Raw genomic sequence first — 18248 nt, forward strand, 5'->3', positions numbered from 1 at the left:
GACGTCGTTTTCCCTCTCTCCCCGTTTCCCCGAAACCGAGGGCGACGAAGAAAAGGAGGGGAAATCCGAGAGGGAGGAATGCAAGAACCGCGTCGGCGCCGAGCGCCGTTTCTGTCAGATCTCCGAATCTGTGGGGCGAGGAGGGGGTGGGCGGTGGGGAGGGAGGGGCGGAGGGGTGGGGGGGTAACAGCTCTCATAGGGTCCACCACGGTGTTAATATTCTCTCTGTTCTCCTCTAAGAAACACTCTCCCGCAGATTACCGGTGATTTGTCACTTCTGCCAGGCTCCGTTTCGGCACCATTTGCAAAATCCTCGGCACCTGACACCTGTTTGATCCCGGGGCTCGACGAGACGCGGCACGCGCGCTCCTGACCGCGCCTGGTTTACCGCCGGCGTGCGGCCCGGCATGCTGATGTGGCTGAGAGGCCGCCTCTGCCATGCGGGGAGAGACCGTCAGGCTGCTTCTGCCATGCGGGGAGACCGCCAGGCTGCCTCTGCCGTGCGGGGAGACCGCCAGGCTGCCTCTGCCCCGCGGAGAGACCGTCAGGCTGCCTCTGCCCCGCGGAGAGACCGTCAGGCTGCCTCTGGCGCGCGAGGAGACCATCAGGCTGCCTCTGCCGCGCGAGGAGACCATCAGGCTGCCTCTGCCGCGCGAGGAGACCGTCAGGCTGCCTCTGCCGCGCGGGGAGACCGCCAGGCTGCCTCTGCCGCGCAGGGAGACCGCCAGGCTGCCTCTGCCGTGCGGGGAGACCGCCAGGCTGCCGTGACCTTCCTGTGAATAAGATCAATTACGTTCTCTGTGTCGACGCCGATGCTAAATTACAATTAGCCGTTTTTGTGAGCGGCCATTTTAAAGCCGTACCTCGGTGCTTCTCGCAGGTTGAGAATGTATTTCTGGTGGCTGACTCCGAGTGGGTGCGTTTGGCAGGGGGACGGGGGTTGCACTTCTGAGGATTGTTTGTATCGTCTTTTAAATTGTATTGTAGCTATTAGCAGCTTATTTTGCTTGCCGAACAGAGTTCGCATTTTGTGGCGCTTTTTTATGTCTTTCTTTTTTTACGCTGGTCGTGTCTCCAGATGAAAATGAAATCTGGATGGCACTTTTCGCATCGAGTTGTACCGGCGACACAGAGAATGAACAGAATGAAAAAGCAACCCATATCCTAAAACAATTTTTGCAGTAATGGACTCTGTTACAGACAAACCTTTCTGCTCTCGGAATTACTTGGAGAATATAATCACATAAAAATTCTAAGAATAAGTTAAAGGCATTGGTGCCTGATATCTAAAAGGCCTTCATTTTAAGATAACACAATGGTTTTCATCAAATTTCAATTAAAATAGAAACTTATCATGACCACCGTTACAATAACAGCAATGTTAGGGTAACCGATCTGTGGTGCAGTCTCCCCCTCTACCTCCAGTAAGAAACCCATCAGATAAACCAAATGGAGTGTCGAGGTCACCAACAGCAAGGAACAGAAACTCATCACGTCAAGGTCACCGCTCTGCAAACCAGACAGCGGAAGTGTCTGAGTGGCGAAGGAACGCGTGTGGTCTTAACCGGTGCTCCTGGAACGGAATTAATTTAACGTTATCTTGATTATCTGACTCCAAAATAGTCTTCTAACATTTCCTCTGTGCTGACGGTTGTGCAAAGACGGAGGAGACTGCTGTCCGCCAGCAGTATCTCTCTGTACGGATCGCGGTCTAACTTGGTAGATGTCGACATGTCTTTGGCTTGCGTAGCCTGCATAAACACAATTGTGTATCCCGCTACGGCACTAGTGCATAGGCGAGTGACTACAGGGTGCAGATATCCTGAGTTTTATGTGTGTGTTAAGACCTTTAACTGCTAGGTATGCAGTGTTAAGAGGAATGCCAAGTTACAACGAGTGAGGTTTATTGTTCAGTGTGTTCAGTAAGAATGACAATACATAGTGGTGCAAATGTGAGTGGTGAAATGGCTATACGTATGGGACGTGGTGATGAGTCTCCCCAAACCACTGTAAATTTCCCCTTATATACAAAAAGATCAAAGCAAAACACCAAGTCCTCAAATAAAGACACAATCACGACAAAACTGTACCCATCAATGATCTTTCTTGTGCTATCTCTGTACGCATATCACACTGGGTTAACATTTGTAGCTGAGACACCATCTTGTTCCCCATGACATCGGCTTTCCAACCATACGAAAAACAGGATTACACTGTATTATGGAGAACCTAAGTTTTACATAATGCTGATCCAATCGGATGTTTTGCAGCTGAGCACTGTCTATCATACTTGCTGACTCCCTGTCAGCGCAGTAAACAGTCTGCTTTCTTCTGGAGGACTGATAAGGAGCACACTTCTGTAAGCCACCCCCCTTCTAGAAAGACAAGTCATTTCAGTAATTTGATATTTGATATATAACACTGGAAAGCACACACTCAGTATCTTTGATTAAAGTGATTCTTTCCGTCGCCTCCTGGTGGCAGAACGCCTCTTTCCCGCCATATCGGTTACAGATGGCTACAATGAGCTCGAACCAAATAAAGCAAACAAAAAAAAAAAAACCAGCAGGGAGAAAAGCGAACACGAGGGAAAGGAAGAGAGCCTTCGCCCGCAGACGACAGCCTGCTGGGTACGGGCGGGCCCTGCCTCCCCCTGCCACGAGCGCGTCGCGGAGATCACAACCGAGCGAGAACAAGAGAAGCGCGCGATGGCGTCTCCCGCGCCAGGGCCTACCTGGCACGCACACCTGAGAGCCTCAAACTCAGGATCACACGCTGCCCAGGAACAGCAAAAGGGAGCGCGTGTCAGAGTGCCAGTGTGTGACAGCGCAGCGCAATGGGAGGCACATTCTGTACTCTGATATACATTATATTCTCTCTCACACACACACACGCACGCACACACACTGGGACCGTGTCTCAACGTGCCAGTGTGTGACAGTGCAGTGGAATGGGAGGCATATTCTGTACTCTGATATATATTATATTCTCTCTCTCTCTCTCTCTCTCACACACACACACACACACACTGGGACCGTGTCTCAACGTGCCAGTGTGTGACAGTGCAGTGGAACGGGAGGCATATTCTGTACTCTGATATATATATTCTCACTTCTATTCTGCTCCTCTTCCTCCTCTCTCTCAACTCGACTAGAATGTCGTCGCTCCGTCGTAATACCTGCTCTCGCCTCAGCGGAGTCGTAGAGAGACAAAGATAGAAGAGAGAGTAGCAGGGTAGAAAAAAAAGAGAGACGTGAGTACTCGCGTAGCAGGAGGAGAGAGAGAGAGAGAGAGGAGAGAGGAGAGAGAGAGAGAGAGAGAGAGAAGAGAGAGAGAGAGAGAGAGAGGGAGAGAGAGAGAGAGAGAGTGCGGGATCAGCTGGACTCGTTTCAGAAGAGAGGCCCCCACTTCCTCTCTGACCCGCCTCGGAACGAGCGGGCGCCCGTGGCGGTTCGCTGGCTGTCAGAGGAGAACGCGTCCCCACCGCACGACCCACTGAAGCGATAGCTGCCGGCCAGCATCCCACAATGCACTGCTTCGTGCTTCAGGTTTCCATCCGACCCTGTTATCAGAAGAACTAGAATGTGTACGGATAGCCTCACTGCCCGTTTGTTTCATCTCCCGTTCTACCTTTAAGCAATTATGCGAAGCCAGCGGATTCCAGGGCTTCAAAAGTTATTACGGAACCCCTGGAGAATAAGTGGTGTCTGGTTGCTCCGTTTATTCATTTATGTTTCTGTTTCTGTCTGCGTTTTTTTCCCTCTACCTTCCTTTCTTTCCGAAGGCAAGGTCAACCGATACCGGGGAAATTACTCCTATGCAAGATGTTTTAAAATATGCTAAACGATTCATCCGCTACAATTAAGATCAGAGAGAGTGCTTTGAGCACGGTGCAGTCGGTAGGGGCGATTCATGACCCCCCCCCCCCCCACAACCAGCCCCCTAAGCCCCTCATACGGTCGCTGGGCGGGAGTCGGGCCGAATTAGCATTCTCGCTAGCAAAGCGTTTTATTTCATCCAGTGCTCATCAGCTGCCTTCCGGCCACTGCAAGTGATCTCCACCCACCCCCCCCCCCATCCCAGAAAGGCCCGCTGTCCATTTGGAGTGCCATAACGCCACTCAAAGAGAGAGGGGGGAGGCAGCCCTCACCCCCCCCCCCCCCAACACACACACACACACACACACACCCAATGCCAAGCTAAGATCCTGGACAACCCAGGCAGTGGCTCCAAAGCTTTTACTAAAGAGCGCTATCATGGACATTCAATAACCGCTCCATTTTAGAATGCCGGATCAGAATACAGTCAGAGAGACTCACTGCTGAAATGACTTCCAGAGATCATACTGCCCATGAGTTAAGCTCCATTAAGTATGAAGGGATTTAAATGCTCTCTTACTCCGACTCTAGGGGGCGACGTCACCTTCTTAACAGCACAACAGTAACCATACTCATGGATGACTGAGATCCAAGGAAGAAGATTTCAAAGCATGGATCTAGCCAATAGCAGCAGGTTGGTGACCTGCACTCCCGTCAAAATGTTTTATTTTTTATGTTTTATTTAAAGAAAAAACAAACAAAAAAGAGACAATGAGGAAAGATCATCGCAGCATGCTGCAGTGGGCCAAGTCTGTTCCTGCACAAGGTCACCTTTTCCACCTGAAAATAATTAGTGGAATATCACTGGTGGAGGAATACCATAGATGAAAAACAGCACAAGTTGGAATATCACCGGTAGAGCTGTACCATAGACGCTGCAGAGTTTTAACAGAAGGAATTAAAGCCGAAATTCCCCTATTAGACCCTCTGGGAAGCCGCGTCCCGCATGGCGGCCTGGCTTTGAGCCGGCGCGGCTCCCGTGTGCCCCCAGCGCGGAGGCTCACGCTGACAAGCCGAGCAGCAGATAAGAGCGCTCGGCCCACGGGGGGGGGGGGCATTATCTGCCTCCGACAGTCACTCGCCCCTACCCCTACCCCCGCTCGCCCGCTCGCACGGCGCAGACAGACACGCCGAGATGGACTTCCGCGAATAAATCCGGCTCAGGACCCCGAGCGCCGCGGTTCCGCGGGACTTCACAAGCGCGCGAGGCACATTTCACTTTCCGTCTCTGCTGCTTGTTAAGCGCCAAAGTCTTTTTTTAATGCCCCGCCCCCGCGCCTTCTGCAAAGACGCTGATCCGAAATGGATCGCTGCTCCTGAGCACCTGCGCGGTCAGCAGAGAGAGAAGCTGGCCCCTTTCTTCCCCCTATCTCTCTCCCTCCTGCTCAGACTCTGTCTCTCTCTCGCTCTCTCTCTGATAAGGGCAGGGGCAGGACCCCGGAGTGCGGGTCTTAGAGCAGCCCAGCAGCATGTGAGACGGGCCTAAACACCACCTGCCAGCCTCACGCTGTGCAGCCAGGAAACTACCCTCACTGGGGGAAAGAGGAAACTAACCATCACAGGAGAAACCAGGAAACTAACCATCACAGGAGAAACCAGGAAACTAACCCTCACAGGGAAAACCAGGAAACTAACCCTCACAGGAGAAACCAGGAAACTAACCATCACAGGGGAAAACCAGGAAACAAACCCTCACAGGGAAAACCAGGAAACTAACCATCACAGGGGAAAACCAGGAAACTAACCATCACAGGAGAAACCAGGAAACTAACCATCACAGGGGAAAACCAGGAAACAAACCCTCACAGGGGAAACCAGGAAACGAACCCTCACAGGAGAAACCAGGAAACTAACCATCGCAGGGGAAAACCAGGAAACAAACCCTCACAGGGGAAACCAGGAGACTAACCCTCACAGGAGAAACCAGGAAACAAACCCTCACAGGGGAAACCAGGAAGTTAATCCTCTCATAAGGAAAAAGAAGGAAATATTAAATAAAGTAATAAAACAGGGATAAACCTAGATATAAGTATTACTGCCAGGGCTAGAAAGAAGAGCCCAGATGGAAGAGCTGGACCAGTGCCAACTCTGACCTTCCTCACGGGCAAAACATCGTTTCCATTTCATGCTCCAGCCCAACAGCTATTTACATTGCAGCCCAATGCAGGGCTTTAAAATGTATATGGGATGACTAACTAGCTTCATGAATAATTCATCAGCCACGAGACGCATGGCAGAAGCCCTAGGATGAGATTCATTTGATTCTGGTTTACGGTTCGTTGTCCTCCAGTTCATTTCCACACTGAGCCTCCGGTGTTCCACGAGCTCCCTTGTAAAACAGGGCTCCATAAAGGCGTAACTGCAGCGCCGATAAGACCCAGGCTGCGGCAGTTTGCGCTCCCCTCTCTCTCTCTCTCTGTATAGTACCTTTTTTTCGGTTCTTTCGACCTTGACAATGATTAAAGGCTAATTATTTCAAAACACGGTAGCGATCGTTAGCGTTTGGGAAGCGGTACTGGAGGAAAACAAAAGCCCGAAAAAGCCACTCTGCTCAGCCCTGGCTGCCGAGTACTGTAAGGATTTTTGGGGGTGCCCCCAACCCCCCCCACCCCGCCCCTCCCCAGACAGCGTGTGAGTGAGACGTCTTCTGTGTGCCGCGCCGGGCCGGGCCGGGGGCCGCCAGTTCCTGAGGAACACGAGAGCATGACGAGGCGTGAATCCTCATCTCACTCTAATTCCTCTCTCGCCGCATCAGAATCGGAAACGCATCGACTTCTTCCTTTCCTTCGCCCACTCATCGGAGAGGAGGGCCGGGGCTGACCTCGGCCGTGTAATTGGTCAGGAAAGGTCCTAAATTTCCCGCTGTCCTCCTGGCAGCTCACACGGCGCACTCAAGTTACCAAGAGCCGCCAGCCTCTCTAATTGGCACTGGCGCTCCAGCGCTACCGCGTAGCCTGAAGGTACGGCTGGAGTGCAGGAGCGGGTGGCACGGCGCTAACGCCAGAGCGCGGTACACCTGGCGATCGGAAACGAGGCTAATTAAGCGTAAAATGGCCCCCCCATGCAAAATACAAGGGCGATTTTACAGCATTATTCTCCTCTCTAAATCGACACAAACGCCTGGATGACTTTGCGGTCGCGGAAGTGTCGAGGCAAAACCCCGGTCGGACGAGCAAGAAGAGAAAACCGCGGTACACGCAAGCAGCCCCCGCCGCTGCCTGACGCCGGCATTTAAGATCGCCCGCGGACGCCGCGCTGAATTAAACCGGTGGAAAAGACGGCGCGGCGCCACCGGCGGGAGGAACGCGCTGAGAAGACGTGAATCTGACTAAATAAAGGCGCGGCGCGGCGGTGACGCTCGGCGCTATCGGTTCATTACATGGCGCTGTCATTCAGGAGGAAGCCTAAGCTCGGCGAGCAGACCCTCTGGACCCTATAGATAGACCCTCTGACCCTCTGGACCCTATAGATAGACCCTCTGACCCTCTGGACCCTATAGATAGACCCTCTGACCCTCTGGACCCTATAGATAGACCCTCTGACCCTCTGGACCCTATAGATAGACCCTCTGACCCTCTGGACCCTATAGATAGACCCTCTGACCCTCTGGACCCTATAGATAGACCCTCTGACCCTCTGGACCCTATAGATAGACGGGCTTTATTGTCAAAGCGTAAATGCGGCGGAAATACTTCCAAGGAAATCATCCAACGCTTCACCGGGGGGGGAAAAACGCCGCCCACAGGATATGAGGTTCATCTAGCCCACAGGAAATGAGTTGCGTCCCACCGAAGGGACGAGCTTGACGACGGAGCCGGCTCCACTGCCACAATTGTCAGACTGCATGAAAAGTTCTGGAACGGAGGGAGCCGACGGGGTTCGAGGGAGACGTCTTCTCTGTACGAGCCGTGACAGAGCCCTGGGGGGGGAAGTTAATGGGGGAAGGGGGGGGGGGGGGGGGAGACTGCCGCCTCGTCGAACCTCTCTCATCCACAGGAAATGGTGTCATCAGTCCCGCCCACAGGAAATTGAGTCTGTTCCGCCTATGGGAGAGCAGTTCCCCCGTGGTGTGCTGCTGGTCTGAAACCCTGTCTCTGCTCCGGATGATGATGATGCAGGAAAGGAAGGCCTTTCGGAACAGCGCCTGCGGGCTGTGGTGAGTCACCCACGGACGGAGGGAGCCCCAGGAAGGCTCCGGTAAGCTGGCTGGAGCGGGCGACAGGGCCGCCTTGATCCTTTACCTGCTCTGTCTTTGGGGAAAGCAGGAGTCTGCGGTGGCGCTGCTGCGAGGGGGTTTTTAATTAAGAGCACGGAGCTGGGGTGGGGGCGCAGAGGGCTTGTTGCCGTGGAAACTGCAGCTGACGACGGGTCGCGGGGAAAAGAAGAACGGTGCAGGAAACATGACGCCAGGGCTCCGTCGCTGGAGGGGCGGGGCTCACAGAGGGCACAGAAAGGCTGGCCAATCGGAGATGGGCAGACCGCAACGCACCTGTGGAAACGCCCCTCTCCCTCTGTACCAGCACCCATTTTAAATCAGTGAGCTGGGAGTTCCAGAAGGAGCTACACAACGAAAAGCAACCGACATCTTCTTTTGTACAATGAAATGCATACACATTTACACATTAGCGATGCCAGAGGCAGTTTGGGTTGAGATGAGCGACCAGGAGCTGCCTCTGCGGCCACAGACCGCTGCTACCTTTCAGTGTTCCCTCGCTGATCTTTACGACACGGCAAGAACCAACTCACTAATAAACAGCAACATACTTTATGACAGAGGTGCCGAACTCCAGTCAACTCCAGGAAACCAGCAGATACTGCGGCCCTCCAGGACTGGAGTTAGACACCCCTGTTTTATGACATCAACATACCGCTTGTGACCTACTTGTTTTTGAGAATGCAAAACAGGTAGCATTTTTTTTTTGTGAGCGGTTGTCGGTTATGATTATTACGCTGGTGTTTTTATGCGGTGTCCTTCGGGAAGCTAAGGAGGGAAGAAGGAAATAATTACCCGCACGATATAAAAAGTGATATTAATGTTGATCATTGTGAACGAGCGCCATAAAATTAATGTGTACACATTTCCAATCTTACAAACATAACATCGATGTACGAGCAGCTTTTGGCCTTGCTTCAAGCGTATTTTCTTGCTTTAACTGCGATGGCTGAATGGCCCCCATATCCTTCATTGTGAAGCCAGCAGGTCCATCAGTATCTTTTAGTAAGTATGAAAAATGCCCTTCATTACGCACAACAACTGTCTAGACCACTGAGAAAGTGAAATAATACTTTTTTACGGACCTAGACAGCGAGCCGTCCTTTCAATCTCCGGCTCCACCTGCACAACGCGGCTCATTGCGCGGGGGGGGTGGGGGGGAGGGGGGGAATCCGTTACCTGGCCGACGGCTTATCGCCGATTATCGCCGCGCACGGGCCGCGCCCGCTCGCGGCTTCTCCCTGCCGGAGCGAGACATCTCATTTTCCCCTCTAATTCGGCAGCGTGGCGCTTATCTGACACGGAGCAGAGCGGGGTGCGGAGAGCGTGAAGGACGCGTGGGGGGGGGGGGGGGGTACTTTCGCTGAGCTTGGTTAAATCGTTCTTTTTGCAACTATATTAAGGGCTTTCTCTGGGCTGCTCTGTGTATGTATGTGCTCAAGGAAAGAGACGCAGAAGACCTGGTGGGGAAAACTCTATGGTGATGATGTAAATGCTGAGGTAAATATTGGACCTTTGCTGGTGTTACCACAGATTCTTTACATGCACTAGATACTCAGCTCCATATTCCTCAAAAACTCAAAGTTCTATTGCCCTGCTATTGAAGTGGAAATGTTACTAATATTACACATTTTCTGGGAATTCATTTACCCATTTAAGGGCAGTGACTGCCATAATGTAGCACTGGAAACCCCGTTACCAAATTCCAACCACGACCTGAAGCAGAGAAGCCAGCGAGGGAGGGAGGCACGCGGGAGCTGAGACTCAGCCCAGTCTACAGACGCCGCTGCTTCGCGTGGCCCGGCTTCGCTGTAAAGAAGCCGACGGGTCAACAAGATAAGCGTCTGGCCTTAAAAACGGCTTTCTCTGGGCTGCTGAGCTTCTTCATTTCAGAATGTTTATGACATCTTAGCTCAGAGCCCTCGGGAGGGGACATAAAATCGCACATAAAACCGCGTCCCCGCTAAACAGCGCCATTACTAACGCCGCCTCCAATCAGCCGCCGCGTCCGTCCCCACCTGACCGCCGCTCGCGTCGCTCATCTCCGATGGCTTCCTCGTTTATTCCCCCCCCGCCCGCACGTTTTCTCTTTGTTCTGAGGGGAAACAGGAAGAGCACGCACGCAGCGCTCTGCGCTTTTAAACCAACTTCCTGCTCAACGGAAGCAGCCGAGCGCGGTGCCCCGGATGAGCGCGCGCGTCGCGGCCGGCGGCCGGATTGAGAGCGGGGGCCGCGTTCGGGGCTCCGCTCGTCTGGGCGGGGCCCATCTCCGATGCGCGGGGTTCCAGGTGGGGAACGTCTGACCAAGGAGGCGTGACGGACGTTCGGCCTGTCGGCCGGCTCCGCACCGAAACGCGCGCTAGCGTGCCCTCGTAGACAGCTGTCATTCAGCCTCGCCTCACTCAATTAAAATGTACCGGGAAAAACACAATAAAACAATGCTTCACGGGGCACGGGGGAGGGGGGGGCAGTTATCGGGGGGGGGGGGGGCAGAGAGCCCTCAGTCATCTGTTGGAAAGGACCCCTCGCCGGGTGGTTTTGGTTTAATATATTTGACCTTGTGTAACAAAAATGAAATCTGTTTGGAAGACTAAGAAGGGAAGGAACGCTCTGTAAAACCCTGTAGCCTATTCTTCCGAATAAAAAGAAAACATCCATCCATTATCTGTACCCGCTTATCCTGGTCAGAAAAAAAGAAAAGAAATAATGTTTCCAGAATAAGTTCTTTTTTTTCCCCGACTTCATTTTCTACTTAACGGATCCAGTCGTCTGACGCAGAAGTTTTTCTTCTCCCCTCGCAGCGCCAGAGAGAAAACATCATCGGTAAACAATGTAAACGGACGCGCACCGAGACGGCGAAAAAAATAATAATAATAATGGAAAACATTCTTTAAAACCCTTCAAATTAAAAACGAGGCTATACGGCGTACCTGTGTGGGCAAACAGAGCGTGTTTCATGAGAGAGAGCACAGACGGCGTTCCGCGGTGGTGCCTGGTTTTAATAAAGCGGGCGTACTGACCCGGAGCTGAGGGGCGTACGCGCGTGCGGTGGCGTTCGTGAGACCGGTGGCGAGGCGGGGCTCCGCCGGTTTCTGGCGGCAGCTAAAAGCGGTTCGTTGGTACCGGGGTCCGCGCTGAGGCCTGGGGGGGTGGGGTTGGGCGGGGGGGGGCCTGTCCGCGGTCAGCGGCGGCCCCCGCCAAATGATGAATAACAGATGCTCCTTGACGGACCGCGCCATTCATCACGCGCCCGTCTCCGTCCGCCGGCGCGGGGCTTCGCGATGCGTCACTGTCGCACGGCGGGCCGGCCCAATGCATCACAGAACTGCTTTCACACGGCTCGGGGTCGACCCCCCGCTCCTTCCGCCGGTTTTTAAGCGCGTTGTTCTTATTTTATTCCGTTTCGCCCCCCAAAAAAAACCCTCGGAACCCTCCGGCATCGCATTTGCATCGGCGGTCTAGGCGAGAGCTCGCGTGTGTGCAGAGACGCGAAAGACGCCCCCTTTTTATTTTTCCGCCCCCTTCCCACGGCGACACGAAACGGCGAAACGGTTCGTCCGAATCGTTTTCCGCGAGCGACGGACGTGGAAAAAAAAGGACGCGCTCGCGAAACGAAGGGAGTGTTTAAACCGGGGGCGGAGGAGTGCGCACTCCGTTGACGGCGACTGACGGGAGGAGCATCGGAGAAAACGCGGCGCTTCAAACGACTTCGTTAGAGAGGCTCAAAGCGAAAAGCGTCTGGTCGCGTCGCGCAAGCGAACGAGCCCGCGTGAACACCCCCACAGGCGCGGAAAGGGTCCGGGACGAGGTCGGCTCCTCCTGGTTCTTTTTTGATCAGATGAGGGAGAGAGCATATGGCCTTTCAGCTGGGGGGGGGGGGGGGAATATACACCTGGATATAAGAAAAAAGCCTTTGGACTAACGCAACAGCAATCCAATGGGGGGGCAAGAGGCAATTAATTTAATGAACCTCAAATAAAACTTGACTCTGCAAAAGGAAAATGATGTCGAATGTAAATGTTGAGGTGTGACGAAAGAGAAAAAATAGTGAATTTCTGCAAAAGAGCAATTAGCTCCTTCAGGAGAGTAAACGCATCGTTCCTCCTGGCTGGTCCGCCGCGGTCCGACTGGACGGCGTCCAGCCGAAAGTGCAAGTGCTCCATATTCGCTGGCCAAAAGAGAGGAGCCGGACCGTTCCTCCTGTGTCAGCAGTACGGCCTCTCTGCGACAGAGTGTGTGTGGCATGTGTGCGAGAGGGTGCGCGTGTGACTGTGCATGTGCGTGAATGGGTGAGTGGATGCATGTATATATCTGTGTGTGTGCATGCACGTGTGAATGGGTGAATCGCTGGAGAGGGGGGAGAGAAAGAGAGGAGAGAGACAGAGAGAGGCAGAGAGAGAGAGGGAGAGAGAGGGAGAGAGGGGGGAGAGAGAGAGGGATTGAGAGACAGAGAGAGGCAGAGAGAGAGAAAGAGAGAGAGGGAGATAGAGAGAAAGAGAGAGAGGGATAGAGGAGGGAGAGAGAGAGAGAGAGGTAGACAGAGACAGACAGAGACATACACAGAGGGAAAGGGGGGGGACTGTAGCCAGTCTCTCCCATTGACAGGAACAATGTGCAGTTTGTCACAGGCATGAGGGACAGAGGAGGCGGCAGCGGCAGCGCCGGGTTATTGAAATCCCCTCCAGCATGTGTCAGAAAAGAAACACAGCTACTGAGAGCCTATTTACCTACTGCCATGGGCAGAGTCCCCGCAAACCCGCACACACACACACAAATCTCAGCTATTTGTCCCACGCGGGGACCGATATTTCCTACACAGTTAAAAAACACGGAGCACAACAGTGCCGGGGACTTGTCGAGGGGGGTCACCTGAGACTCGGTTTTTTACTTTACGCGCTGGCTTTTTTGAGGGGGGTTCGGGCTCGGAAAATTTCTGAATTTTCCTATTTTCTGTTTTCCTGTAAAGCATGTTTGTGACAGCGTCCCTGTGAAAAGCCCTATAAAAAGAATAATAAATTTGAAAAAAATAAATAAAAATCTTGGCAAATACAAAATGGTAAAATAAAAAGAAGAAATTCATGTTTCTTGCTATGAATCTTACACCCACACAGTACTATGTGTATTATATTCTTTTTACACACATGCGCACAGGCGCGCACACACACAAACACACACACACAGAATACACAAACAAAAACAGAGAAACACACAGGCACACACAGACTGACAGACATCATTATAGCATAATAATACACAGGGGACGCATTCAACATATTGGATTAATAGGATGAGTTGAATTTCGTCCTACACCGTCACTAAGAGCTTTACGACGATGAATGCATGCGATAACACAATAAGTAACCTCCAGCGTTCAGCAGCAGAGATGAACAGGGAACATGAACAGGGAACATGAACAAGGAACACAGAACAACACAGAATTTCATGGAACCCGACAACCGCAATCTGCCAGCAACAGGTGTCCCCGGCCAGTGGCCTGTTCCACCCCCCTCCGCCCCCCTGCCAAAACCACGCCTTAGGCAGGGCAGTCAAAGCTTTCGCTCGACGCAAAAAATAAAAAAAAATTTTTAAAGCGGGGAGTCCGCGGGAGGCGGGAGAAACCCCTCGGGGAGCCGCATCTCCATTGGCTCTGCGAGACGGTGCCATGCCGAGACGCTGGGAGGCTCGGGCGGCTCTGTCTCCGCGTGGCGCGTAAAATAATAAATAAGAGATAACGGCGGTGCGCGGCCATAACAAGATTACCCTCTCTCACAGGCTTTCACGCTCGGGCTACAGGATAACACCCCCCCCCCCACCACCCCCCAGCCGCCACACTCGCCCGGCCCCTCCCTCCCCTCGCCCCGCACGTCCGCTCGACGCACGGTTTCCTGGATCCGTGGGGTCACTGTGTAAATGGCGATCTGTCCTTAGTTGTTCCACACCTGGACCGGCATGAGATTTCACAGCGCCGGCGCGAGATAGCGGCGGTTACCTGTCAGTACTTACTGCCAGTGGGCTCACAGCAGCATTAATGCAGTTCCCCTTTACTTCAGCAGGTGCCCCACTCACAGCGACCCACGCAAGCTACAGGGCCCATGCTAACCTGTGAAGCTGCTGTTATTATTATTACATTATTATTACAGCAATGCAATCACTTCTAAACTCTTCAAAGCCAGGCTATGTGAGACTATGTTTTAGATATGGCTGTAATCCATACCGTCCTGAGATTATAATGGCCTGCTCACTTCTCCATATTAGAGGATGACAGTGACACAGAAGGATGAGTAGCCTTGGTTTATGTATGTTAACAGTGAGAATGCAGGCTAAATACACAATAATGTGTTATGAATGCACTCTTATGAATACAGGCAGAGGCAGAGATCACAGGCAGAGGTTCATAGAGAGAGTCACTGGCACAGTAATGACTGGCCAGAGAACGTAAAATATACGAACAACAAACTGGATATTCTTATTATTTAAATGTTCTCACTGGGAGTCTAACGGTCAAAGACGGACACTGAAAGTGCAGCGTCTCAAACGGAAGCGAGTCATCACCTTTCCCTCCGGGTCCAACAAAACAAAACTTCTGTCAATAACCCTGGCAACCAGGCAGCAGTAACAGCCATCGGTCCTCAAGTCAGTCTCCCGATCCCCGTAGTCCTCATCGCAATTTCCACAGCTTTCGCAAAGCAATTATCATGCAACTGCCGGCGAGATGTGTCACGAGGGGAAACGTTCAAAAAAATATTTTTTTTTTTTTTTTGATAATTACTTTGAGAGGAAAACGCTACGATAAGAGCTCAGAGGACGCGTGACTGATTAAGGCTTTCGAAACGCGCACTACGGCGGACGGATCAGGGTTTTTGAAAAACGAGAACCGTTTATCTACCTCCGACGATCCACGACCGAGGATGCGGCAGTCAACGCGAGCTCGAACGCCGGCGCGGATCGAGCGGCGACCCGCGGGAAAACATGGCGAGCCGGAACGGCGGAAACGAGGGAACCGCCCGTCCGCGGCGAGCGATTTCCCTTCTCCCCGCTCTCGTCACCGTAAACGCGCGACAGCGGCAGGCGGTTTCATAAACGCCCTGGAGACTCGTCTGAAACCACAGCGGGTCGTGGGGCGGGCCAAACTCCAGCCCCCTCTCACCCGAACGTCGGCGAATTACGCGGCGACCTCTCCCCTCTCCGCCCTCGAGCCCCGTTCGGATCCGCGAGGTTAGGGAAACTTCAGCGGCATTTCCATATAAATGAACCCGGGGTGTGAGCAGCAGTTTCGCAGCCGCCTGTACCTTCAAGAGGGGGTGCCTGGAGCGCGCCGCCGCCGCAGATTAGCAATTTGACCGGCGGTGAACTGAGCGACGCCGCTTCTCCAACCCGGGCGGCCTCAGAAGCGCTTTCTTTAAACGGCGCAGTTAAGGCGCCCGGCTAGCGTGGCTACGCCGCCGCCGCCGCCAAGGGAGGAGACAGGAAACAGGAAGCAACCTGCTCTGCAAACCGTCCCTTTGGCAATAACGGCAAACGCTTCTCGGGCTAATTCTTACCCCTCTTAATTATTGCAAATGAGCGTGTGGAAGAGATGAGCTGGATAGCTACGGGCAGTAAGGGGGGGGGGGTGGTAGTGTTCAGCTTGGACGGGTGCACACAAAAAAGAAACTGAACCCCACATGGGTAACCTGGAGGAGTGAAAATGCAAAGGAGTTTGTAGGAGGGAATGAAAATAGGATGAGAGAGAGGAGAGAAAAAGGAGCAGGCGAAAAGAACGAATGGAAAAGTAGAGGCAATGAGGATGGGGAGAATGACAGGAAGTGATGGAGTAGCCTGATGACACTCACGCCCACAGGAAGTAATGATAAAAACATTTCAGAATTTTATGACCAAAACAGGCCTGTACAGCCCACGCAGGCTTGTTACTTTACCTGCTGTCTGGAGTATCTAGCACTGCATTACACCTGGCCATTAAAACTGCCAGGGCTGCCACAAAATGACCTGACAAAGCTCTAACTGACCAGTCAGTGCTGCCTCTAACCAGTCAGTGCCCACAAGACCAGTCAGTGCTGGCTCTAACTGACCAGTCAGTTCTGCCTCTATCCAGTCAGTGCCCACAAGACCAGTCAGTGCTGCCTCTAACAGACCGGTCAGTACTACCTCTAACTGATCAGTCAGTGCTGCCTCTAACCAGTCAGCGCCCACAAGACCAGTCAGTGCTGCCTCTAACTGACCAGTCAGTGCTGCCTCTAACCAGTCAGTGCCCACAAGACCAGACAGTGCTGCCTCTAACTGACCGGTCAGTTCTGCCTCTAACTGACCAGTCAGTTCTGCCTCTATCCAGTCAGTGCCCATAAGACCAGTCAGTACTGCTTCTAACTGACCGGCCAGGACTGACTCTTATTGATCAGTCCGTACTGCCTCTTACTGACCAGTCAGTACTGCTTCTCACTGACCAGCCAGTACCGCCTCTTACTGACCAATCAGTACTGCCTCTTACTGACCAGTCAGTACTGCCTCTTATTGCCAGCGGGCTCACTGCAGAGGAAAACAAATGGCCCTGTCCAACAGGAATCCCTGGCAACTAGCGGCTATTGACAAGCGCGTGTCCCTCCGTTGCAAACAGACAGCCCAGGATGTAATACAGTTAGCCAATCTAAAAGAATCATTTTCTCTCCCTCTCCAGCTCCCAGGACACCGGGCTCAGTATAATGAAAAAGCCTGCAGTTTTAAGCCCGCTTGCCGTGTTCCTCCGTATCCCAGGTCCCCCCTGGGGGGTCGGGGAAGGAAAACCGGAGCGATGGAGCGGGGACGGCGAGGCGTTGCTATCGATCACCTTTAGCTCAGAATACGCCGTCCCCCGGACGGGAGGGAGGGAGGGGGCCGAGGGAATTCGCCGAGCCGTTACTCACATGCAAAAGCACTTCGGGGCGTCGGGGGTCGGGCTCTGCACAATGCTGGCCCTAAAACACCGACTCTATTGTCACTTCATACTGAACAAAATAAAACCTTAGCGGGGTGTTGGGTTCCTTTAGCACACTTGACCAGAGCCCTGACCCAAGCAATATGGAAGCTCTGGAGAAGAGCTCACTGCGCAGAGAGAGAGAGAGAGAGGGAGACAGAGAGAGAGAGAGAGAGAGAGAGAGAGAGAGGAGGAGAGAGAGAGAGTGACTGAAGGGTGGGGCTGTGTGACTGAAGGGCGGGGCTGTGTGACTGAAGGGCGGGGCTGTGTGACTGAAGGGCGGGGCTGTGTGACTGAAGGGCGGGGCTGTGTGACTGAAGGGCGGGGCTGTGTGACTGAAGGGCGGGGCTGTGGTAGAGGAGGGCGGGGTTACGGGACATGATGGCGGGACTCACGTGCCGTTGATGACCCCGTCGGGGTTGAGCATGGGGATGATCTTGAAGACGTAGGCCTCTCTCAGGCTCTCGGCCACGGGGTCGCTGCTGCACAGGAACTCCAGCGAGCCCTTCATTACCCAGCTCGCATTGCTCTCCCCGGGGTGCACCCTACCCGTCAGGACCACACAAGGGCGTTTTCCTGGAAAAAGGAGCACCCGAGTCAACGGCCGGAACCGGAAACAAGACCTCGCACAGAGCCGTTTACCCAGAGGAGAGAGTAGGGCCCAGCTCACTGACCGGAACCACACACGCGACACTCCCCTGGCCCTCAGGGGCCACGTTCGCCACGGTGGCATCCTGTTTAGGCCACTTAGTATTTGCTCTCTTGTTTAAGGCTTATTTTAGTGTTTTAAGGAGAGCTAGAATACAAGCTGGATCACTTTCAGTCTGGACCGGAGCCAAAGCTAAAGTCAACGCAAAACAAACAAATATGTCTTTAATGAACTCGTGTTTACAGCAAATCTTTTAAGTTACTTTATAATTTTGGGGCTGAATTTAGTGGATGAATCAAATTTTCTGGCATGCAGTACATTAATATAGCAGATAATTGCTTCTCAGTATCAATTCTTTAAAAAAAAAAATGTACAAGCAAGAAAAATGTTCAATTTCATTTAAGAGAACACATAATATATTAATACAAAGTCATTTGCAGTGTAGCAAGTTCTGGCGCATCTAGAAAATAAATTGTGACTAAAATGGAGAATCAGTGATTTGTGAATGTCCTGCCTATATTAATATTGATTGAGTGATGTTCAGCTAAGAGAGAACACAAG

General features: G+C 52.7%; 1 protein-coding gene across 3 annotated transcripts in view; it reads right to left on the reverse strand.

Annotated features, from left to right (window-relative positions):
* The window catches only part of LOC135242284 (cytosolic carboxypeptidase 4-like), a 193227-nt gene that overhangs the window by 41807 nt on the left and 133172 nt on the right, over positions 1–18248 (reverse strand). For all 3 annotated transcript variants that reach the window (XM_064313294.1, XM_064313293.1, XM_064313295.1), the window contains one exon: positions 17434–17614. In XM_064313294.1, coding sequence (XP_064169364.1) covers positions 17434–17614 — 181 coding nt within the window. The remainder of the gene's footprint in view (positions 1–17433; positions 17615–18248) is intronic.

This window comes from Anguilla rostrata, chromosome 16 (assembly GCF_018555375.3).
Source record: "Anguilla rostrata isolate EN2019 chromosome 16, ASM1855537v3, whole genome shotgun sequence".
Classification (NCBI taxonomy): Eukaryota; Metazoa; Chordata; class Actinopteri; order Anguilliformes; family Anguillidae; genus Anguilla; species Anguilla rostrata.